The sequence below is a fragment of the Aspergillus caelatus genome, assembly GCF_009193585.1.
Source record: "Aspergillus caelatus strain CBS 763.97 unplaced genomic scaffold BDV27scaffold_225, whole genome shotgun sequence".
NCBI classification, from domain to species: domain Eukaryota; kingdom Fungi; phylum Ascomycota; class Eurotiomycetes; order Eurotiales; family Aspergillaceae; genus Aspergillus; species Aspergillus caelatus.
The window spans coordinates 39,367-61,089 of record NW_022475488.1 but is presented as its reverse complement, the minus strand read 5'-3'; the positions used below and the strand labels follow the sequence as shown (position 1 = coordinate 61,089).

At 50.4% G+C, this 21,723-nt stretch overlaps 8 protein-coding genes across 8 annotated transcripts; 4 read left to right on the top strand and 4 right to left on the bottom strand.

The window, feature by feature from the left end:
* Nucleotides 1–2,777, top strand: BDV27DRAFT_134964 (uncharacterized protein). The gene is made up of 2 exons (XM_032068411.1): nucleotides 1–965; nucleotides 1,036–2,777. The coding sequence occupies exons 1-2, from the start codon at nucleotides 541–543 to the stop codon at nucleotides 2,162–2,164; spliced, it is 1,554 nt and encodes a 517-aa protein (XP_031923265.1). The 5' UTR covers nucleotides 1–540; the 3' UTR covers nucleotides 2,165–2,777.
* Nucleotides 2,778–3,047: 270 nt separating this feature from the next.
* BDV27DRAFT_44116 (Zn(II)2Cys6 transcription factor) lies at nucleotides 3,048–6,611 on the top strand. Its single transcript, XM_032076647.1, has 4 exons — nucleotides 3,048–3,792; nucleotides 3,852–3,963; nucleotides 4,029–4,750; nucleotides 4,853–6,611. Exons 1-4 carry the CDS (start codon nucleotides 3,419–3,421, stop codon nucleotides 6,255–6,257), a joined length of 2,613 nt encoding a protein of 870 aa, XP_031923264.1. The 5' UTR covers nucleotides 3,048–3,418; the 3' UTR covers nucleotides 6,258–6,611.
* Nucleotides 6,612–6,664: 53 nt separating this feature from the next.
* BDV27DRAFT_134961 (uncharacterized protein) lies at nucleotides 6,665–10,055 on the bottom strand. The gene has a single exon (XM_032068410.1). It carries the CDS (start codon nucleotides 9,501–9,503, stop codon nucleotides 6,825–6,827), a length of 2,679 nt encoding a protein of 892 aa, XP_031923263.1. The 5' UTR covers nucleotides 9,504–10,055; the 3' UTR covers nucleotides 6,665–6,824.
* A 455-nt stretch (nucleotides 10,056–10,510) lies between these two features.
* Nucleotides 10,511–10,869, bottom strand: BDV27DRAFT_161927 (uncharacterized protein; the record flags this gene model as incomplete). Its single annotated transcript, XM_032073308.1, has 2 exons — nucleotides 10,511–10,717; nucleotides 10,771–10,869. 2 exons carry the CDS (start codon nucleotides 10,867–10,869, stop codon nucleotides 10,511–10,513), a joined length of 306 nt encoding a protein of 101 aa, XP_031923262.1.
* Nucleotides 10,870–12,038: 1,169 nt separating this feature from the next.
* Nucleotides 12,039–14,859, bottom strand: BDV27DRAFT_134958 (kinetochore-associated Ndc80 complex subunit NDC80). The gene is made up of 2 exons (XM_032068409.1): nucleotides 14,673–14,859; nucleotides 12,039–14,601 (listed from the first exon to the last, which is right to left on the bottom strand). The coding sequence occupies exons 1-2, from the start codon at nucleotides 14,715–14,717 to the stop codon at nucleotides 12,436–12,438; spliced, it is 2,211 nt and encodes a 736-aa protein (XP_031923261.1). The 5' UTR covers nucleotides 14,718–14,859; the 3' UTR covers nucleotides 12,039–12,435.
* Nucleotides 14,860–15,096: 237 nt separating this feature from the next.
* pex14 (putative peroxisomal membrane anchor protein (Pex14)) lies at nucleotides 15,097–16,867 on the top strand. Its single transcript, XM_032068408.1, has 5 exons — nucleotides 15,097–15,253; nucleotides 15,320–15,326; nucleotides 15,392–15,650; nucleotides 15,713–15,797; nucleotides 15,858–16,867. The coding sequence occupies exons 1-5, from the start codon at nucleotides 15,224–15,226 to the stop codon at nucleotides 16,590–16,592; spliced, it is 1,116 nt and encodes a 371-aa protein (XP_031923260.1). The 5' UTR covers nucleotides 15,097–15,223; the 3' UTR covers nucleotides 16,593–16,867.
* Nucleotides 16,868–17,069: 202 nt separating this feature from the next.
* On the top strand, nucleotides 17,070–18,727 carry BDV27DRAFT_134955 (uncharacterized protein). Its single transcript, XM_032068407.1, has 3 exons — nucleotides 17,070–17,442; nucleotides 17,515–17,813; nucleotides 17,884–18,727. Exons 1-3 carry the CDS (start codon nucleotides 17,096–17,098, stop codon nucleotides 18,321–18,323), a joined length of 1,086 nt encoding a protein of 361 aa, XP_031923259.1. The 5' UTR covers nucleotides 17,070–17,095; the 3' UTR covers nucleotides 18,324–18,727.
* A 37-nt stretch (nucleotides 18,728–18,764) lies between these two features.
* Nucleotides 18,765–21,663, bottom strand: BDV27DRAFT_134952 (putative acid phosphatase). Its single transcript, XM_032068406.1, has 4 exons — nucleotides 21,577–21,663; nucleotides 20,561–21,471; nucleotides 20,440–20,499; nucleotides 18,765–20,249 (listed from the first exon to the last, which is right to left on the bottom strand). Exons 1-4 carry the CDS (start codon nucleotides 21,586–21,588, stop codon nucleotides 18,965–18,967), a joined length of 2,268 nt encoding a protein of 755 aa, XP_031923258.1. The 5' UTR covers nucleotides 21,589–21,663; the 3' UTR covers nucleotides 18,765–18,964.
* Between the last annotated feature and the right edge of the window lie 60 nt (nucleotides 21,664–21,723).

Here is a 21,723-nt window from a genome sequence, read left to right as displayed (position 1 = left end):
CGATTCCTTCAAAGCTGTGGAATCCTATTCATTACTATTACTATTATTTTTTGATCATTTTTCTGGGTCTGCGCATGTCTCTTGCTCCATCAGGTTCCTAACTCTGGCCAACGAACTGCGCTGTGATTATCCTATTCTTCCCGTACACCCGGTCGGGAGGTATTATTCTCACAGCATCATTATCACCGCCATCCATCATCTCCCTTTCCACTCCCTCTTCGCCCCCCCCAATCGCCATACTTCCCTGTACTTCTTCTTTTCCATCTCACACTCACACATTCTCTTCCTCCCCCTCCTCATCCCCCCTTTGTGTTACTAGTGCCTATTCTTATTCTTATTCTATTACTATTATTATTATTATTAGTATCCTAGTTGTGTTGTTACTATATCTCCTTGTCCTTTTTGTGTGTGTGTGTGTGTTTAGTTGGGTTGTACTTCTCTGCTATTATTATTATTATTGTTTGTCTTATCTAGAACTCCTATCTTCTCCCCGAGTGTATCCTACAATTTCCCTACCAAAAGTTCCCTCCTTCACAAACCATGCCTTATAATACTCGTCGAAAGTCACTGTCGCTTCCGTCGCTGGGGATTCACCTCCCTAGTGCCTCCCGCCGATCCCCGTCGGCCTCGAAATCGCCACACGCGACCGACGAGCAACTGCCTCCCTCCAAGAAAGTAAAGAGGTCGCACGACTCGTCTTCGCTATCTCCAGAGCCTACCTCGGTGTCGATATCGACAGCGAAGGAGCAGTTGCCTGTACGTTCGGTTGGTCGGCGCGGGGCGTTTGAACAAACGCCACCCCCATCGCCTATCGATGGAAGTGTCGCGCCCAAGATCGACACGGAGGGTATCAACGATGATATTGTGGTCGGCGTGATCGAGCAGTTGGAGAAGACAGGCAATCGTCCGCATCTGGTTAAAGAGCTCGCAGCCGTCCTAGTTACGCTCAATGAAAATGTCGCGAAGTACGTTTGGCGTGCCACCCTCCCCTACCGTGCGCTTTGATGTGAATACTAATTGTTCAATGTGCTACAGCTCCGCCAATCCCGCCGCGCTCCTTTCTTCCCGGTTGAGCACATACATGAAGCGTCCGTGGACAGCGCTCGCACCGTGTCCTCTGGCGAAGGAGCTGATTCCAGTTCACCCTCGCAAAGTGTATTACTACTTGACAACACTACCTCGCCAGCCTCTGCCTGAGAACTCGGACGATATTATCATCCCGGGTGTAGAAGGAAAGAACATCACTCCCAGTGTATCTAGCGCTGACCTAGATGAGGAAGACGCGTTGGCGCGGGAACGATCGCGCCTCAGCCCAAGCCCTGAGGTGGATCTGTCTCCCCCCGACTTCGAGGAAGAGAATATTGATCTGGATGCTCGCGATGATAGCGTGGCGAGACAATGTGCGACTGATTTTGACCATCAGCATGCGCGCCTCATGCACTCGAACCGGGCCGCTTCTCCTCCGTTGGAGGGTGATGAGAAGGAATTCACCCAAACTGCCAGCGCCGTTCGCGAGCGGGCCTCGGAGCAAAAAGCAAACCAGCTTGGAAAGGCCAAAAGTCTCTTTTCGGCCCTTTCAGAGGGGCTGAGCGAACTGGACGATGGGGCCATGAGCATCGCTGGAACTCCTGTTGAAGATAGTCCGCTCTCGTCAATTAATGGGGACCGCATGTCCGATAGCCCGGATGGCGACTACTTCTCGCATGGAAGCGTTATGGAACAGCCTTCCCTACAGGAGCAGTTGCAACAACAGCAAGACCTCGATGAGGCAGCCGCTGTTGCGCTGTTTGGCACTTCGCCCTCCCCATCGCTCACGTCCGTGGCCTCGTCAATCTCGTCTGGCACGAGTGTGGCTTCGGACGACGGTTTGGATGTCGAGGCGAACCCCGAGGGTATGGCAAGCGCACCGCAGATCAGTCTCCCCGAAGACCTTATCATCGCACCTGTCTCGGCAATGAAGCGGTCCATTGATATGCTCAACAGCGGGGTTCCGGATCTCGATATGAAGATGTCGGATCTGGTTGAACAGGACAGTAAGATGTCTCTGGCCCCCAGGGCCATGGCAGACACAGATGTCGAGATGGTCTTCGATTCCTGGAGAGATTTACAGAATCCCGAGAGTGTCGATGTCCACGAGCTCGATGAGATGTTCGGAGAGATCTGAGCAGAGGATGCGACGTAGCTTACGCGCATACCGCAATCGATAGACCTGGGAGGGGGGGCGCTTGGATTTGCTTTTTCTCTAGACTTTGACGCCTGGTTCGGAATTTCGTTCATCTCCACTCTCGCCTCGTTGCTATTATGCCTTGGCTCTACAACCTTTCGCTCCGCCTTACCTGTCTTCCTCTTACTCTAATCTTGTACAGCTTCATCTGATAATGCTTGTTTCTGAATTTCGTTTCACCTCTTTTGGCCAGAGAGCCTTTATCACCTGTACATATATTGTTGCTCTGTTTTGCTTTCTTTTGTTCCTTTGCATATCTCTCTTATCTGTGTTACTTTAATATCCCCTGACTGGTTTGGGTGTACTTGTTTCGTCGTTCTATTGCGGGGGGGTGGATTGCCATTTATACTAGTCGGCGCGATGGAAAAACAAAAGAAGGGGCCCATGATGTTACCAACGCCCGGAGAAACGTCTTAAGGGGTCTTTTTTTTTTATTAAAAAAAAAGGGAAGGGAAGGGAAGCTGGAAGATTTATGCCTGATGCCTTAATGTACATTTAGCGCCTGGTGGCTCACCATCATACTCTATTATACGACAGAATTCTTTTGCATCTTGCCATCAGACAGTATTTACTCGTAGTATAGTATTAATATGGAAGGATAGACGAGTAAGTAGATACTAGACCGTCTAGGGCTTGCGCAAAGGAAATGCATGGAAGAGCCACCTACGTGGTGAATGTCGTCATTGATGGAGTTTGATCTAATCGGGACGCGGTATCGACCAAACTGCCCGGTGATTGGAAGATACCCCTTGGGCTACGGAGTAAGTCCTCCGCCCCGCCTCTCGCATCAATCAGTTCCTCCTCCATCTTCCCTCATACTACTACTGCGAACTGTCCCATTCCTTGAGAGACCTCGTTGCCATGATATTTCCTTGCTCTACTTGGTAATATTGGTGAAAGTGCCGAGTAGTGCGGACAGAGAGGATCTGTTCCTGCACGACCATCCTCCTCGATCCCAGTCGCCTTTTTTAAGGTTCTATGCACCATGGTCATCCACTGGTCCGAACGTTTGTCTTATAGTCGATTTAAGCATTGAATTCAAAGCCATTGTCCAGCAAAGCAGAAGAACGAGAGGACGTTGCCAATCGCACAAACCACATTGTTATCCAGGCACATTGGACCGCTATCTGTCCTGGTGGTCTTGCTCCCGTCCGCTTTGTGGCGACACCCTCCGGCAAATCTCAAAACTCCAACATGGACGCACCTTCCAATTACCCTCAGTCAGGTTACAGCAGCGCGCGGGGTGAAGTGGTTCCCCAGAACTCTTTCAATACTCAAGGTAAGGTTATGATCGCCTCGAAGCCTCCAGCCTCGCGTAATTCGCAACTGTCGAATATACCTCCCCGGAGCAGCTTAGCTGGCAAGAAGCAATCTACCAATGCGAAGGTGGCCATCCCGCGGCAGAAAACGGGTGTTGTTTCCGGTTACAGTCGACGTGTACCTCTTGCCTGCGAATCCTGTCGGGGGCGGAAAACTAAGTGCAGTGGCGACACGCCAGTTTGCAGACAGTGCAAAGAATTGAGGGTGACTTGTAAGTACCCGGCATCATGGAGGGAGCGAACCAAAGGGTATGTTGACTACCCATGTCCTCTTGTCTTCGGTCATTGACGGCTGACTTCGAGATTAGGCAATTGGACAGTCTCTCGACCAAGGCCGAAGCGTATGAGAAACTATTGAGAGACATTGGAAACATTGTTGATGGCAGGACTGCAGAACAAATTAGAATCACACTGGATAAGGTCGGTGCGCTTTCTCATGTTTCCTTTTGGTTACCTTCCTGCATCCGACCCTAACACTCACATAGTATTCTGGTTCGGGTGGCGAACGGGCTTCTACTGGCTCGCAGTCCAGCTCAGCCACGCCGCAGGATAAAGACAGCTACCTCGAAGAACTGAGCTCCTCCTCCTCCATTGGATCCCTAGACGCCATCGACCGCGTGGAAGAGGATGTAAATCGAACTCCGAATTCTCGAGCTACTGGTTACATGGGGAAGAACTCGGAGGTTATCTGGATGCAGAGATTGCGAATGGAGACAGAACAACGCCTCCGGAAGGAACCAGGGGCCTACGAAGCTGAGCCTGAGGGAGAATTTGCTATACATTCGATGAACTATCATTTGGACGATCTGGATGTCTCGGTTCCCGGCCCTGTGCAGGTGTATTGGATCCCTCCCCGTCCTTTGGCGGACAAGTTGTTTGAAGATTACCTGGAGACGGTGCACCCGTTTTATCCTATCATCAGCCGCACACTGTTTCGTGCCCAATACAGAACCTTCTTTGACAGTGCTGCTCGGCCTGGTGATAAATGGCTGGCCATTCTTAACTTGATATTTGCCATCTCCGCCAAACATGCTCACCTAACGCAGGCACCATGGCGTGGCGATGACAACGATCATTTAGTGTACTTGACTCGGGCCCGGATCCTTAGCATGAATGGTGATGCTCTTTTTAGCCATCCCGATCTTCAGCAAGTGCAGGTCGAGGGCTTGGTTGCTTTCTATCTTATGGCATCAGACCAAATCAACCGGTATGTATCTCCTCTCATTCTTTTTTTCTTCTTTTTATTTCCCCTTTCACCGTGCGGTTGGTGTGGGGCTTGTCTTGAGCGTTCTTCTGATTGTTTGTTTAGAGCTTGGAAGATCACCGCGTTGGCTGTGCGTTCGGCAATCTCACTCGGATTGAATATGAAGAATACCAGCGAAAGCACGCCTGGTATCTCAAAGGAGGCGCGATATAGGGTCTGGTGGTGTGTCTATACATTTGAACATATGCTTGGGATCATGACGGGCAGGGTTTCTTGCATTACGGATGGGATATGTACGACGCCTTTGCCTCTACCATTCGAGGAAGACCAGCTTCGAGAGCCAGCTGCGGCTAAGCTTCTTAACAACCAAGACCTTCGCCAGGAGCTGGTGGAATCGGCCCTGGCAAGTACCCTTGTTCGCCACATGCCCTCAAATCCCCAGGGAGGTAAGGAGGCCCAACATACAGACAAACTGCGTGATGCTTCTTGGCTGAAGGGTCAACCTATCAGTAAGACGCTGATATTCCTTTATTATGTGGACCTGGCAGTTGTCGCTCAGGAAATCGTCAACCGGGTGTATTCGTTGGACTGTGCCATGGTACCCTGGAGGCACATCGAGAACCGCATTGGGGAGCTTCGATCCCGAATTGACATATGGTGCACCAACCTTCCGGGGGCGTTAGACTTCACCCGGCGGGACGACCAAGGTATGGATATGCTTCGTGGAAAGCTTTTCTTGGCATTCCAATACTACAGTGCTCGGATCACCTTGGGACGTCCGTGCCTGTGTCGCCGCGATGCTCGACATACTAGCCCTCAGCAAAAGCCCTCTTTTAGTCATGAAATGGCAGAGATAACTCTAAATTCTGCACGGCAGATGCTGGACTTGATTCCAGACGAACCTAACGCTGTCCAACTCTACCACATTTGTCCTTGGTGGTGCGTTCTGCACTATCTTATGCAGACGACCACGGTCCTCCTGCTTGAATTGTCGTTTGGTTGCATTCATATGCCAGCTGAAGAGAGAGGTATTTTTGAAGCATCAAAGAAAGCCATACGCTGGCTCTTTGCCATGTCCGAATGTAGCCTCCCAGCACGGCGTGCATGGGAGCTGTGTGACAGTAACCTTCGACGAATTGCCATCGGCATGGATTATGACTTGAGTGATCTGCCAGTCCTAAACTTTGGCCCAACATCGCACGGACACATGGCCCCAAATACTGGTGGTAATGCTGGTATGGGTGCACCTGTCAGCCAAGCCGCGCCGCCTATGCCTGTTTTCTACGACACAGTCGGTGGCCCAAATCAACAGCCGGTTCAGACTCAATACCATTATGACCAGAACCAGCAAGCGTATTCTGGAGTTCCAGCGATTGATCCGATCTCGTCGACCCTCGGACTTTCTGCCTCTGGAACCGATGCCTTCTTCCCTTACGACCCCATCAGTGGGGAGTTTATTCGCTCCTTCTTCCCCATTCCCAATGAGGAAGAGCCATGGGAACAAAATTAAGATGTTCGCAAAAATTTTCAATTCTCTGTACAAAATAATTTTTGCCACTACTAACGTCCGTTGTTGGGGGGTTTGCTTATCTGTATTTTCTACAGTTTTCTATCACAATGTTCAACGATAAATGCTCTATATCAATTTGTTTATGCGCGGTCTTCGGCACCAGTTGGGTTTAACAGCATATCATCAGCGTGCAAGGAGTTATCAAAAGAGAGATCGGGAGTTTGTCATATGGTGCTACAGTATGATAGATGATGGGTGGCTGGCTCGTGACTTTAATTTTGTTTAATCGGATTGCTCGGAAAACCCCACTGATGTCTTTTAACGAAGTTCGAAATCAAAGTTATCCTTCCAAGATGAATCACCCTTGTAAAAGAGATAGACTCTATATAACAGATAACCGTCTATGCGCTATGCTATATACTATTATTAACCTGGTATCTAACATATCTATCATACACACAAAACAGCACTAAGAATTTCCAGGATAGTTGAAGCAGTAAAATATAGTACATGTATACAAGGGTAGTCTATCGGAACACCACCTCACCCTTAGCCATAAGCAAGCTCTTATTGCGCGATGATATCACCGCCTCGCAGTCGCTGTCTTTTCATTCTCTTCAACTCTTTATTCCTTCTGTATACGAAGCCACCGCATTCGATGTTTATACTAGCTCGCCGGAGACCGAGGGCCTCGAATTTCTTCACACAGAAGTCGAGGCTGGGTCGGGCGGGGTTATGCTGAGGATGGGTAGTTCTGGGATATGCATATGCTTGAGGAGATGGAGGTGATTTATCGGGAATGGTGTGCGAGTGTTTAGCTTCGTATTCATCGTACTCCTTCACTGCAGCTTGGGCGATAATACGGACGGTGGATATATTGGGAATGACCAGTTTGGTCTGGAGTTGTTTGAAGTATGCCTCGTCGAAGTGAGGGTTGCCCTTTTTGAAGTCCCGTTCGGTGTTCAGGTAGAGACGGGGGATGCCGCCTTTCTGGAGACGGCGGGCGGATGGGTGTTGCACGTCGACGCACCAGGTGTCCCAGAGCCGTTTGCCGGCTGCGCTGCCTCGGGTGTCAACTACGGCAGCGAGGATAGGGTGAAAGGCTTTGGAGGGAATCTGAGGGGTTGTGCTTCGGGCGAGCTTTTGGGAGCGGAGATTGGAGGAGGCGGCGACATCGTGGAGGGCGCCGGGGATGGAAAGGAAGAGGCGTTGCAGGCCGTGGAGGGAGCGCTCCTGGTAGTTGTCTCTTGGGTGAAGTTCGTTGAAGTCACCGTTGAGAATTTGCAGCAGGATGCCCTTTGCTTGTGCTAGGTTCTGGATATTGTCTTCCGCTTTTGTCGCGTCGAGTTCCGTGGTGACGGCATGGTCTAATCTGATGATTTCGGCGGCTAATGCGGTGACATTGCTGTGGCCCCAGGATTTAAGGCGGTAGTCGCGGAGATATTCTAACATCAGTGTTACCAGATTCCATTGGCACATTGCAATTCGGTAGTTCAAGAGGACTCGTAGGGTATTCGCAGAGAGGGGCGGTAAAAGGGACTGGACAACTGAATCGCAGAGCGTGCTATTCTTGGTAGCGGTAGCGTAACGAATAATTGAAGGTGCTAAGGCTTGATTCCCGTATGCGCTGCGAGGAATCGGGGGCCCATCAATGTCGTCCGAGAAGAGTAGCCAGTCGCCGAATGTGAATGCGCGAGACACCGTCACCAAGTCTAGGAGTTCAGCCAGCGTAATAGGCGAAATTTGTGGCATTGACGATTCAAACGGCTTCAAGGAGGCCAGATTGGTAGTATCGAAAGTTGGAAGCTGCTCGTCATCGGACGGGTCCACGCGTGAGGAGAAGAATTCACCTATGCGTTGCATCTTGCTTTTGTCAACTGCGCTCTGCAGCCAGGCGAATGAACCCATAGCATCTTCGCACAGGTGTCGCCGGGAGTGGAACCGGATGTTGTGTTCGACGAGTTTAGCTAAGGCTGTTGTTTCGTCATAAATCTGGGACGGCTCAAGTTGCTCCAAATCGTCCTCATCAGGCAAGTACAGGTCATTACTGTCCCAGGGCGGAACAACCTGAGGAATGGCTCTGACGAGCTCATCAAACGCGTGGGGATCAGCCTCAGGATTGAGACATCCTGATTCAAGAACACGAAGAATGAACCAGTTAGATTCCTTAGCCGTAGCTAAAGGGGTATCATCGGTCGCCCTCGGCGCCAGTGTGAACTTGAGCGAAGAGACATGACGAAGAAGCGCAGCCGACGTTATACCCCGAAAGCCTAACCCTCGATAGCCCCAGTTTGGAAGATTATCCAACAGCGAAGCGGCTACCTCCAAGCTGATTGTTCGCTTCCCTAGTCCATTGAATGGGGAAGGGCTACTACGCTTTCGGAGAAGCGAAGGACCGTCGACTTGGGCCGGATGGCGCCAGGATACTGCTGAGTCAACCTTAGTGTTCCATATAGACTGTGGATGTTGAAGTAGGGGTCTCCAGCTTTGGAATTTCCAAGCCAGATCCCCTTTCCGTGTCTTCATCTGGTCAATGAGCCATACGCCCTCTGCGATATGTCCATGTTCCACACAGCACCAAAGAATTAACTCTATCCAAATCTCAGGCCCAAGTTCTCGAATGCCCATTTTGAAGGGAAGGAAAGGCGAGTCTTCACCCGCCGCAGCTGCTTTGGCCGCCACTTCAGCTTCGTGTACAAGCCAGGCTGCATCCGACAGAACGCTCATGATATGTGTTGAGAGTAGATGCATTGTCGGCGGTCGAAAGGCGACCTGATGGCTATCCGGAGGGACATATTTATATACCCTATCAGATACTGCACCGGAATGGTGCAGACGAGCAAGTATTCGAAATACATAAGACATTGCTATCTTCGACTCATTTGGTGAGGCATCAGCAGCATCAAGCACAATTGAGCCCAGGCTCTGCCATACTTGTGCCATGAACCGTCGGGAATGTTCATCCGCATATGCTCTCTCAGTTAACGTATCTAGACTTGTCAACTCAGAAACCTGTGTTGTCGGTTCTGGCGTGAGCCGTGGTGCCGAGTCTATCTGATGGGTCAATTGATCAAGCGAAACACTGGATTTGTAACCCCAGCTGCTAGCGAACAGAGGCTTAAGTGAGAGGGAGACATCGTTCAGTGCATCTGTGGCATCGAGCAGCTGATTCAGTAACGCATAAACAGCAGGCCAATTGTTCAACCGGTACCCTAGATGAGCTAAAAGATCTAGATCCCCATGCATTCTTGCGTTGGATAATAGCTCACCCAAGTCGATTGCTCGACTGATGGACGCTGGGGTGTTTATCGAAGCAGCGTCCAGTTCGAAAGCTGTACTGCCACTTCCGGATTCTCCTTGCAAGTATTGTTCCAGAAGTAAAGCCCACGCTTCCGGGTTTTTTTGTGATCCGCGTACCGGGAATTCCTTAGATTCCGTATGAATGCGATCACGCAGCATTTGACGGTTGATCGAAGGGCTGGAGCCCACCGAGAACTGGCGACCCCATTGCCGCCTTCCCAAGGAAGGTCTCCAACTTGGGAGCCCTTTGTGCTGGGAGTAGCTGAGCAGGCGATATGGAGAGACTGATGCAGTATGGAGCAAGTGAGACCTGCGGTCCAGACACAGCAGACGAGCTGGACACAGGGACCTTTTCATGACACGACGGAGGATCTATCGGACGAGACCTGCGGGCGGAGGGAATCCAAATTTCGATGTGACCGGCGGACGGACGTTCTGTAGCGCATGTCTAGCCATTCAACTGATACCGCATCGCCTTGAGAATAATTTAAAGCGAACGAATACCACCGACTAATCCGAATTGTTCTGGTAGGCTGTCCGGAGCGTTCGTTTCACCTTTGGCGAGGGTTTGTTGAATCTCGATCGCAGAAAAAGCTTCCCCGATAGCGCTGACTCAGCATCATACAGCCAATCATCGCCGGGATGTTTACTGCTGTCACATGTCTAGCTTTGCTACATTTGGCAGTCTAGATATACTTAGGTGTTCACCTACAATATCATATCCTACTATTTGTATAAATATATACATATCTACGTGATTCAAATGGCACGAGCACAATTTAAGAGGCACATTGTCTCCAAGATAAGCCGATATGGTATATTCAGCTGCTATCAAACATGGTGACACCCGGTGCCGGGTGTCACCCCGAACGAATGACTGATCCAGCAATCTATCCATTCATCGACCAACCAAACTCACGGTCTCAGCAATGAACCAAACTTTACGGGGCCGCCTAGACGAAGATGGGGCGGACCTGGCGGGCATGTCTGCGCTGGAAAGCAAAGACCGGAGAGCTAGAAGGAGGTGGAACTCCGCTCGAGGAAGGAGTTGGCCACGAACCCGTAGGGCGAATGCCGGTAGGACGCGGAACTCCGCTAGGCCATGGGGTAGGAGTGACCGAAGGTGTGCTAGAAGGCGTTCCGGAAGGCGTACCAGATGGCTAGAACGGTTGTTTAGCTGGGTTTTTCGCAATTTGATGGCATGGCTACTCACAATAGGAAAAGGAAGGATAGTAACATGGCCAAGGTCTTCCTGAGCAAGAGCCGGGGAAAAGAAAAGAGCAGCAGCTCCCAAGAGAGTGAAGGCCTTCATGATGATATGGAAGTTTGGTATGTAAAGGAGTGGTATAGTATTGATTGGTTTGGTCAAATGAATGAAATGAAAGTATACAATATGGAAAATCCGTGCACAGCACTGGTTGAGAAAAGAAAGGATGATTGAGAGGGAAAGGCCATCAGTTGCGATCTATGAGCTTATATATCTATGGAAGGGCCAAGAACCACTTTTTTTTCTTACGATCAGGATGGCACCGATCAACAGGGCCACACCCTCCTTTCGGAATATAGTTGCAAAGGGTCCTTATTGTGTTAGGGCTCGGAGGATTCGAGAGTAGACCCTTCAAGGCCCTGATCAACTCGGCAAGACCGAGAGACCCTAGACTAAGGGGCCCTGGAACAGCTTACTGTTGACCTATCCAGACGCCGAAGCATCAGACACGGGAGAGACGGTGCACTAGCTCCAGAGTACTGCCGTGCTGATGGCATACGACCCGAGCGCATCTCTCTGGCGTTTCTTGAAGCAATAACTGTAAGTGGAGGGAAATAAGCCCTGTAATGTGCATCGGAAGGTCCAATCACTTCACCAGGGTGACGCTAAGACGGCATGACATTAAGAAATGTATACCCGATTGAAGATCATCAGTTCCCTTGACATAATTTCATCCATCAATGGGGTCATGCTGCAGGAGGGGGTTGGCTGGCCGTGGGCGGGTGGACATGCAGACTCGTAATTTCTCCAGAGAATGGTGAACTAACTGAGTGACTCCCATGGTTTTAGCTTAGTCAATGGAAATTGACAACGTCCTCGTGTTTTGTTGCACACCTCCTGCCGATCAATTACCGTGTAGTGGAGGGAAGAGACGTTGATTTGGAGTGCGGAGTGGGTTAATGTTGCGTTGGCTGAAACGAACCAAGACGAGGTCCAGCCGACGATCCCTCAACCCTATCCTCGGTACTCCAATCATAACTACCATCGGTACCACAGAACTCACTTGGCGTTCCGGGTCAATGTCGCAAGTTGAGCAGGCTTGACGAGCCGGAGGGTCGAGATCGAGTCATGCCTTTATTTAGGCAAAATCTCAGCCTGAAACTAGGAGTCTTTGGTGAGGATCGAGACTGCTCGAATCAATCACCAACACGGCAGTGATGCAAGATGATCATCGATAGGTAGGTACGTTGTCGCTCACAATGTTCGAGGCAAATAAAAGAAAAGAAATATACTGAGTGTGCACATTGGTTGGAAAACTTATATACTCATACACGCTCTAAATCTTGACAGTATGAACATGGAAAACAATCCAAAGAAAAGGTATCAATTAACGTCACATCCCACATCCCAAGCCCTTCAAGGGGAAAAAAATTTAAGAGAAAACAAGATATGATCCAAACACCACACACCCAAACTGCCCAGTAGCGCCACATCAAAGATACTACCAATATCATGCAAAGCAAAAGTTCAGGTGAAGATGGTCGCTGCGTTGTACTAACTTAGTATAAAAGCCGATCGCGGTCTGAATCCCAAGCGAAGCGAGAGGAAAACTAGTCAGAACTTCAGCGATCACCGTCACTTGTGACACGGAGGATTTCCTTTGAATCGATTTCACAATTCTTCCTCCGGAGGAATATCATCCGCCGGTGCCATGTCGCCTCCAAGTTCCTGTTCGACCTCGTCGACAACGAAGCCTTCGTAATCCTCAAGACCCTTTTGGACATGGACTTTGAATCGAATCACGTCATTCAACATGCTTTCCACGTTGGTGTGTAGTTCCTCCCGTAGCGCATTCGCTCGGAGCGTCAGCTGCTCGTACTCAATATTCGTGTTCATTTCACGTTGCTCCATGAGTTGAACGCTCTCACTCATAGTAGCCCTCATCTTGGCTAGCTCTTTCTCCATCTTTTCGATTTGGGCATCGGAGGCAAGCTTCTGCGTAGTAGTGATTTCTTTAGTTCGCTCAAATTCTTCTTCCGCAGCGCGTCGTCTATGTTCCAGAGCTTCCACTTCGCTTCGCTTCTCATCCATGGCCTCCTTGATATTATCCAAAAGATTGCGCCGATCCAAATCATCATCTGCTGCGCGCTTTCGTCGCTCATTGACCTCCTTGCGCAGAGTTTGCAGACTGCTACGAACCATACCCCGCAAGTCCAGACTCAGTAAATGTGCCGGGTGATAGCCCGTGAACGGCTCTGCTAGCAGTCGATCGCCCTCCGGGGATATTCTGCTAGGTGCGGAGCCAATCTGCGACGCGGAGAAATTGCTTTCATTGACGTTCAGGCTGAGCTCATAGTCCTGGCCCTTCGCATTGACCGCGGAGGAAGGGATCAGGCTAGTTTGATAGCCTAGTGTATTGTAGGCCTTGACGACTTCCTCGAGGGCCTCCAACTTTTCGCTGGCCTCTTTTTCCTTCTCCATCACTCGGGTATGCGTCTCTTCCAGTCGACCCAGGGTGTCATCAAGGGTCTTTTGGAGACGATCGCGTTCCGTATTCATGCGATCAATGTCCTGGATAGTAATACCTTGTCGGTCGACACTGGATTGGAGCCCTGCCCGCTCGTCTTCGGCCGCTTGCAGGTCTGCCTCGGTCTTCTGGAGCTCATCCTCCAGGAACTTAATACGATTTTCGTATTTTTCAATCTTTCCCTGGACGTTCTGGTTGTAGTCCTCAAACTTCCTCTTGTCATCCTCCAGAATCCTGAAATGCTTGTCTAGCTTGGCCATATCGGGCGCACTCTTCTCCATCTCTTCGATCTGATCGCGTAGTGCACGATTTTCCGCTTCCAAGGCTTGTACTTCTTGCACGTACTTCTCATTGCCCCTTTCAAATTCTTGAGCCATCATTTCGACGTGAGGGACCAGCCTCTGTCCGGCTGTCTCATCATCTTCGTCCTCACCACCCTGTAACCAATCATGATACGCCCCTGTCAAGAATCGGAAAATGATGCGATCCCCTGAAACGTCTACACCGGCTTCTGCGCAAGCCTCATCGTATTCCCCCATAATGAACCTATCCATCATCTGGGCTAGTTGCATCAACCAATGCAGCATACCAAGAAACGTAGGCCAGTTCTGACCTCCGACAGCCGCTATCTGTGACTTTGTGATACCCTTCTCATAAGGATAGCGCAATTGCTTCAAGATTGGTGGCACCTCTGCATCCATGCTTTTCTGAAAACGGTAGCCGGGATCAATGCGATGGTACAGCCACTGGAAGATGTAATTGAAGTCTTTCTGGGTCGGAGACCTCAACGTATTTTGTCCCAAAGTATGCTTCATCTCTAACTCGAAGTTGTTGTGCGTTAGATACTCTAGAAGCTCCTGACCAATCCGAGCTTGAAAGGATCGGTCCCGCAGGGGTCGAGGATCCCGTGGGACACCAGCCGCGTTAGGGACCTGTGTGAAGAATGACTGGTGACCCATAGCGCCTCCTACACCAGCGGATGGCCTTGAGAAGACGCTACTCCTCCGCTGCAAATTCTGGGATGCAGTGTTGGAAGCAAAAGAGCCCGGCGCAAAGCTTTGGCGGCCGCCGCCGGCCCCGTGGAAGATATTGCTGGAGACAGAACGCCTCACCGAGGAGAGACCCGCATCAGCTCCGAAAGCTCCTCCGGAAGATGAACGCTGGAAGTTTGGTTGTTGGGGGCGACTGGCGGAGTTCAACAGCGACATGCGTGTGTGCTGAGCAGTAGGCGGGTTCCCAAATGCGCCGATAGAGCTGGTGCGCTTCAGGGCGGAAGATGGTTGAGGGAGAGCCGAGAAGTGCGCCAGAGACTATATTAAATTAGGTCAACGTTGGTTCCATGATCCTGGTAGACAAATGGCAGGGTGGTGCAATGGATTACCTCTCGGGGGCGCTTGATGCTAAACAAGCCCGTATCTTGCGACATGATGGCAAGGAAGCCGCGACTGCGGCTTTGGTAGCAGGAAAAAATTGACACAAAATTAACAGCTAGCACAGAACAAAATTTCAGCGAAGGCTTGTACAAAAGGACCCAGAAACAATGCCGCCCAGAGAATTGGGTACCAAAAAAAAGTGGCAGTTGCGGTGGTTACAAAACAAAACGAAAGGAAGTAAACAAGATATCCCACTTCATCCGTATAGAGTAGGCGGTGTATCACGAAAGAACAACGCTTTCGCGGATGCCGAGTTATCTCCGATCACAGGACTCCGATCACGAGATTCTGGGGAGTCTCCGCCACAAGCGGTAAATGACTGGGACTAGCGACGGAACTTCCGAGGTCCATTTATCCTTCGGTGCCGATAAGCTTCTCTTTCCCTTTCCCGCCTTCCCCGTCTTCTCCAACTCCTCTCTCTCATCCTCGTGAACGTGCCCTTTCGGAGTTTCTGTCATATCCTCCTTTTGTGTGTCAACCTACTGGGGAAATTGCCAAAATGGCACGCGAGGAGCTCATCTCCTCTGCAGTAAGTCTGCGCTATCTGAGATATGCTGTTTGCGGAATCGGAGTTGACCGGTCTTCTCATTTCTAGGTTACTTGTGCGTGTTCCACGTCGACTGTTGACTTCAGTTGCTGTTCGGTTTAATTGCTAACTGCTCAGCAGTCCTTCAAGATCCTTCAGTAGCATCGTCGCCGGTCGAGAAGAGAGTCGCATTTCTTCAGTCTAAGAACCTCACGCAAGAGGAGATCGACATCGCTCTCGCCCGAGCAGGTGAAGGCTCGGCTGGATCTACTGCAGTAACTGCATCGTCAGGGTACCAACCGTCTTCACAACCACCCGCCTACCAAGGTCCTCCTCCGCCTGTCCAAGGATATGGATATGGCTACCCTCCATATGGTCAATGGCAGCCTCCACCTCCAGAGTACGTTCACATCTTTTCCCGGAGCGATTAATGAGGGTGCAAGCTAATGACTTATTTCACAGGCCCCCAAAGAGGGATTGGCGCGATTGGTTCATTATGGCTACAACAGTAGGAGGTGTAGGATATGGGCTCTACTTTGTCGCTAAGGTTAGTAACGCAGTGACCCTGATTCCTCCCATTGAAACATGGGGTTAATACGATTGTCAGCGGTATATCACACCCCTTATCGCGCCGCCTACTCCGCCACAACTAGAACAGGACAAGGAGAACATTGATGAACAATTCAATCGTGCCTTTGCTTTAATTGAACAGCTATCTACAGATACCGCAGCCCTGAAGGCAGCTGAAGAGTCGCGCACGGAGCGCCTAGACACTGCGCTGCGGGAAGTCGAGAACCTCGTGGCAGATTTGAAGAACGCTTCGCGTCGGAGAGATGATGAAACCCGTCGCATCAGCGATGAGGTCAAGTCATTGAAAGACGCCATCCCTAAAGCCCTGGAAGGTGCCCGGGAAGGAAACGAGAACCGCTTGAAGGAGCTGGGAACCGAATTGAAGAGTTTGAAGGTGTTGTTGGGCAACAGGCTCGGGGGCAGCGGAGCTGCTACCTCCCCGAACACTGCAAAGCCTAGTGCCCTACCAACTGTGTCGGGCGCCTCTCGTCCTACGGAAGAGTCCCCTGCTTCTCCAGCCACCAACGGTACCACAGCGACGTCGACTGAACAAACTACACAGCCGTCGTCCACTGCTTCAACGCAGTCGAACCAGACCACTCCTGCCGCCAGCAGTAGCCCACTGTCACAGTTCAGCCGATCCGCTTCCATTCCTGCCTGGCAAATGGCCGCTGCCAACCGCTCGAAGAACGCGTCTCCATCCACTCCCACCTCCTCTACCGGCGATAACTCTACCAAGCCTGCCGGTGAGCAAACTGCTCCGGCCAGCTAAAACCTTCGCCACTTCTTTCATGCTCTTCATGTAGATTTCTTCATCCTTACTTTTCTGCTGGGTTTTCTTTTCATTCCTGTGATTGTATTTACCATGGAGATAATGATTTGATTGTTGGATTGGACTTTATTATTGCCGGTTATGTGATCAAGAAATTCGAGAGGTCGTGCATAGTTGTAGCATTACACTGGATTGAATATGTATAGGATGTTCTGTCAGTCTCTACCTGCCAAGTCTCTATAGCATCCAATTGAGGTTTCATTTCAGGAACGGAATTGCGACAATTGAGTATGAGTATTGCTACAAGCCAGCAGAGTAGGTAACATTTCTCTCCCACCTTCGAATATAACCAAAAGATTAAATAAAGCTCCTCCAATTTACCCCAAAACGGCAACCACCCGCAAAGCTTGGCATTTCTCAACTTCCGCGACATTTAATAAATTCAATTTATTACACCCCAACTACATTTAATACCCAAAACACCAGATAACCCATCCAACAAGATGTCCACCCGCGAACACTCCTCTCACCGACATCCACGCTCCCACCAAAGAAGCGACTCTCGCACTCGCTCCCGCTCCCCAGACAAACACAGACGTCACCACCGCGATCGCGATCGCGACCATCGTCACCATCACAGAAGCCACAAACATGACCGTCACGAACGCCGCCCAGAACCATCGACGAAACCAGTCGTCCTCCCCTTTCAAGCACGAGAGCTCTCCAAGCGCGACCTCTCTACCTACGAACCCATGTTCGCCATGTACCTGGATATCCAGAAGGGGATTCTCCTAGAAGATCTCAGCGAAGACGAAGTCAAGGGAAGATGGAAGAGCTTCATCAACAAATGGTAAAGGGCGCTTTTCACTCCCTCCCCTCCCTCCACGCATAGCTTATATGGTCCGGAAAACTGACATTTCAGGAACCGTGGAGAACTCGCGGAAGGATGGTACGATCCGAGTACCCTTGAGAAAGCGCGCCGTAGTGCCCAAGACGAACCCATTATGTCTGCTTCCGGGCGGCACCGTCAATCCCCGGACTACGGCCGGGGTCAGGATGAAAGGGTGGACCGGGAGGTGGAGGATAATCCCGACGAGGACGAGGATGATTATGGGCCTGTTCTTCCGAAATATGGCCAGATAGATCGATATGAAGGTGGTCGTGCGGGACAGTCGTCCGGTCCGACTATTCCTACGATGCAGGATCTGGAGCTGCGGAAAGGTATGAGTGAATTCCAGTGCTTGGTTCTGGTTGTTTATTTTGGCTAATCTGGAACCCTGTTATTGTGCAGAATCGGCGATTGAGGATGCTATTGCGGCGCGAGAGGACTCGCGGACACAGCATCGTGCTGAGGTGCGCTCACATCGGTCTGAGTTACGACATATGGAAGATGAGGTTGCGCCGCGGGCGGAACCGGGGACTCATGAGCGGAAGATGGAGAAACGTCGGGAGGCTGCTGCTGCGAATCGAGCCTTTGCTGAGTCCCGACGGGGTGCTTCTCCTGATGGAGCCCCGGAAGATGAACTGATGGGCTCCGCGGACAATGATCTGGATGCCATCAAGAGAGCTAGGGCGACAGAGCAGCGAAAGAAGAACGAGCGGGAAATCCGGAGGGAAGAAATACTCCGTGCACGCGCTGCGGAGCGAGAGGAAAGATTGCAGCAATATCGCCAGAAGGAGGATGAAACAATTGGATGGCTTAAGACGCTGGCAAAGCAGCGGTTTGGGTGATAATCTGAGTTTCTTTCTGCGGCTCAAATTTCTATTGTACAGAAGGATGTTCTTTGTCATCATATCTACTGCCGTGCGTCATGACAGTTCACCTAGAATCAAACATATATTCAGCACAAATTACAGTGGTACACTTTTACTATATTGCCAGCAAGTCTTGCCTTGAATCCTGCGCGGGAACGGAACGGAACCTTGCATTTATGCAGCAGTACTAATACATGAGTACAGTACTATGTTCTCAGGACAGGGAATGCTCTGCAGGCCAATAGTTCTGGAATGTGTCTCGAGGTTATTCGCGCTTATGGATTACATCGAACATGATTTTTAAATATTAATGAAGGCAGCGACACTATTTCAACCTACATTGCCTGTCTCTGTCCTCATTTCATGCTGCATCAGTACACTTGGACAATTGATATCTCCTAATATTCTGAAGAACTGCGTCGTTTTCTATATTGAGCTACCGGTGTTAGGCTGGACCCTATATGGGAGCTATATCTGGGTATAGTAACACAAAGCCTCTTTCTATATTTTTCATTCCCTCCCATTTATACACTCTATCAACGCCTGTCCCTATGAGTTTCCTAACCCAAGGAAAACAGAATAGTGATGCCTGGCCTGAACTGGAGAAGCAGTCATGACTAGAACTTCCTGCCCAAATCAAGGTTGGTGACCAGCCTCAAGTGGTCAGTTCCATCCGCTGGCGCCTCACCACCAAAGAACGGCTTCACGGCAACTTCCACAGTCTCCTCAAAGAGACGGCCAACCACTTCCTCCTTGAGTTCTTCACCCGTCTGGGCAAAATCCGGATAGGCGTTCATCTCGAGCAACCAAGCGGTGCCGTCTTGATCGACCAGGAAGTCCACGCCGAAAAGCTCGAAGGCGTTAGGGAGCGTTTGGAAATGGATCATCATTCCACGGGCAGCAGCCTCGAAAGCTTCACCACTCACAGCGCAGATTTGGTCAAACACCTTCTCCTTCCAATCGGGGCTGAGGCCAGGGACGTGGGGATCTAAATTCCAAAATCTCCGGACGGTTCCTTCGTTGGAGCTTCCACCTTCCTGAAAGCAGGTATTCGTAAGATGCCTCGCCAGATCTGTGACCTCGTCCTCATCTTCCGAAGGTGGACAGTATGGCTTTGCAGCAAACAGAGCCAACATTTCCTTGAAGACGTACACCTTCAAAGAACCCACTGCGAGGACATAGGTGCGGATGTGGAACTTGCGATTAGATGATGATGGGAGGAGGAGGGGCGGATCGATATACGGTTGTGCAATGAAATGGCGTAGTTGGGAGGTGACCACCCCTGTTCCATTTTCGCCCTCGTCATCCTCGTCTTCAGCGCGCTCTGATCCACTGTCGATATCAGATTCGTCGACTTCCCACTCCTCAAATATTTCGCGCAGTTGATCTTCGCTGCTAAAGAGTCGAATTCCCTGTCCCCGATCACTCATTCCGGGTTTCAGGATCCACCACTCCTTTTCATGATTAGGCCTCTCCTCATTCTTTTGCAAACTGTCCCGTAGTTCGTAGGCTTCCAGCAACGCGTCGTCGAGGAACTCTGCGTAGTCCAGCTCGAAATCGAATGCAAATTTGAAATGCTTTCCTAAAACGCTGTCTGGATGTTTCGTCACCCAGTTGGAGATTGTGTTAGATAGGTAATGTTTGCGAATTAACGCCTTGCGGATAATGTAGGCATTCGCCAAAGATGTAGATGAATGTAGCATGACGTGCTCAAAGTCGAGTCGCTCGTATTCACGGTACTGGAAAAGAGGCGCAGAACGAGACGGAAGATCTGACAGTGAAGATATCGTCTTATAGCGACCCTTGCCAAGGCGACGCTGCAGGGCCCGTTCCATCAAATCCTGAACGTATGGAACATCGCTGTCCACAATGGAGTATAACGTAGGCTCATCATTACCCGGTCTACATGATATAGATCTATCAGAATGCCGGTTCTTCCAAACAACCACAGGTAACAAGTAATAAGGCAATGCCGGGAAAGGGAAGAAAAGCCAGAAGTATGTCAAACGCTTAGAAGTTTAAAGTTCCGCAACATTATGCTCTAGGCAGTCATATCTAATCTTGGCTTCACTCGCCGAGAAATTCCACTCACAGCTTGATCTCTCCTTGAATACCAGGTTGATGCATAAAGTTAGCTCTCAGAGGCGTAACACTGGTACGAATTAGCGACCAACATGTCAATATACTGGGGCGAAATAGTAGAATTAATATACCTTGTCATTCCTTCCTTAACGACCCAGCCATCATTGCCTGGTGTGCTTTCCTCCACACTCCTGTATACATCCGAGAAGTTCGGTGCCCACTGGAAATGTTTGTGTTGAATCCGAGACCTTCTCGTGGTACTTCCATTGGCATTCGCGGATAATTCTTGCCCTGATTTCTGATCCTGGTGTCGCACATTGTGCTCCTGCAGTTCGGGATTCGCATCCGGCACCGAGGCATCAACAGCCCGAAAACAGCTACCAGATGTCCATCGGTTATCAAGCATGTCAGTATAGAGAACCTTGCTCTGGCTCACACCAGGTTCTAACGGTACATTGACGCTGTAGAGGTCTACACCGTCCGCCCAGTTCTTTGCCAGGTACTCGATCAACCGAACCGAATGACGCGATGCCTCGGCAATCACAACGGGGTCGTGGTCCCTTGAACTAAAGGCGTACGACAGTGCAATCGAGCGCTTCCCACAGACGGCTGCCTCCATGGCACCACCAATTGTCCCACTAGACAAGGCGAATAGGGCCGTTGAATTCCGGCCGTAGTTCGGGCCAGACACCACCAGGTCAACCGGGCCACGGTCCTCAAAATAGTGGTATAACCCAATCTGGACACAGCTGGCCGGGGTAGAATCAACGAGGATCCATTCATCACCATCGTCGTCATCGTTGTCAGCAGGGTCACTGCCTCGAGGCAGGTCATGCGTCGTTCCATCGTCCTGATGCAGCGTTCCAGGACGGAAGTACGTAGGCTTCACGGAGGCGCCGATTAAGTGGGCTTTACCGATCCATGATCGTTGCTGATGTGGGAGAACTACGGAAACCACATGGCCTGCCGACTGTAGGGCAACGACAAAGGAATGAACATAAGGAGACGACTGATTTGACGGAGGACCGTCGTCGTTCACAACCTAGAGAAGAACCTCACGGATCAGCAAATTCATATGCGACAAGCGGGGTAGGTAGAGTATGCGATTGAAGAATGGACGTAATGGTTACAGAACAAACCAACTCACCAGAATATGCATTGAGGGCCAGTAATAAGGAAGATAAGAATCAGTTGATCTCAGGCTTGGTCGGAGAGGTAAGACAGATGATCGAACAATTGGGACTGATTTTCCCTTTTTTTTCCCCGCCTTACCAACAGCCCACTTTCCGTTATC

Bases quoted from the DNA above. Each gene is read 5' to 3' on its own strand.
- pex14 (XM_032068408.1), top strand. From the start codon at position 15,224: ATGGCACGCGAGGAGCTCATCTCCTCTGCA. The intron at 15,651-15,712 runs GTACGTTCACAT...CTTATTTCACAG, and splicing joins TGGCAGCCTCCACCTCCAGA to GCCCCCAAAGAGGGATTGGC. The intron at 15,798-15,857 runs GTTAGTAACGCA...TACGATTGTCAG, and splicing joins GGCTCTACTTTGTCGCTAAG to CGGTATATCACACCCCTTAT.
- BDV27DRAFT_134961 (XM_032068410.1), bottom strand. From the start codon at position 9,503: ATGCATGGGGATCTAGATCTTTTAGCTCATCTAGGGTACCGGTTGAAC.
- BDV27DRAFT_134955 (XM_032068407.1), top strand. From the start codon at position 17,096: ATGTCCACCCGCGAACACTCCTCTCACCGACATCCACGCTCCCACCAA. The intron at 17,443-17,514 runs GTAAAGGGCGCT...CTGACATTTCAG, and splicing joins AAGAGCTTCATCAACAAATG to GAACCGTGGAGAACTCGCGG. The intron at 17,814-17,883 runs GTATGAGTGAAT...GTTATTGTGCAG, and splicing joins GGATCTGGAGCTGCGGAAAG to AATCGGCGATTGAGGATGCT.
- BDV27DRAFT_44116 (XM_032076647.1), top strand. From the start codon at position 3,419: ATGGACGCACCTTCCAATTACCCTCAGTCAGGTTACAGCAGCGCGCGG. The intron at 3,964-4,028 runs GTCGGTGCGCTT...ACACTCACATAG, and splicing joins TTAGAATCACACTGGATAAG to TATTCTGGTTCGGGTGGCGA. The intron at 4,751-4,852 runs GTATGTATCTCC...TTGTTTGTTTAG, and splicing joins GCATCAGACCAAATCAACCG to AGCTTGGAAGATCACCGCGT.
- BDV27DRAFT_134964 (XM_032068411.1), top strand. From the start codon at position 541: ATGCCTTATAATACTCGTCGAAAGTCACTGTCGCTTCCGTCGCTGGGG. The intron at 966-1,035 runs GTACGTTTGGCG...AATGTGCTACAG, and splicing joins CTCAATGAAAATGTCGCGAA to CTCCGCCAATCCCGCCGCGC.
- BDV27DRAFT_134958 (XM_032068409.1), bottom strand. From the start codon at position 14,717: ATGTCGCAAGATACGGGCTTGTTTAGCATCAAGCGCCCCCGAGAG. The intron at 14,602-14,672 runs GTAATCCATTGC...AATTTAATATAG, and splicing joins GCATCAAGCGCCCCCGAGAG to TCTCTGGCGCACTTCTCGGC.
- BDV27DRAFT_134952 (XM_032068406.1), bottom strand. The intron at 20,500-20,560 runs GTATATTAATTC...AATTCGTACCAG, and splicing joins GTTAAGGAAGGAATGACAAG to TGTTACGCCTCTGAGAGCTA. The intron at 20,250-20,439 runs GTGAGTGGAATT...TATATCATGTAG, and splicing joins ATTCAAGGAGAGATCAAGCT to ACCGGGTAATGATGAGCCTA.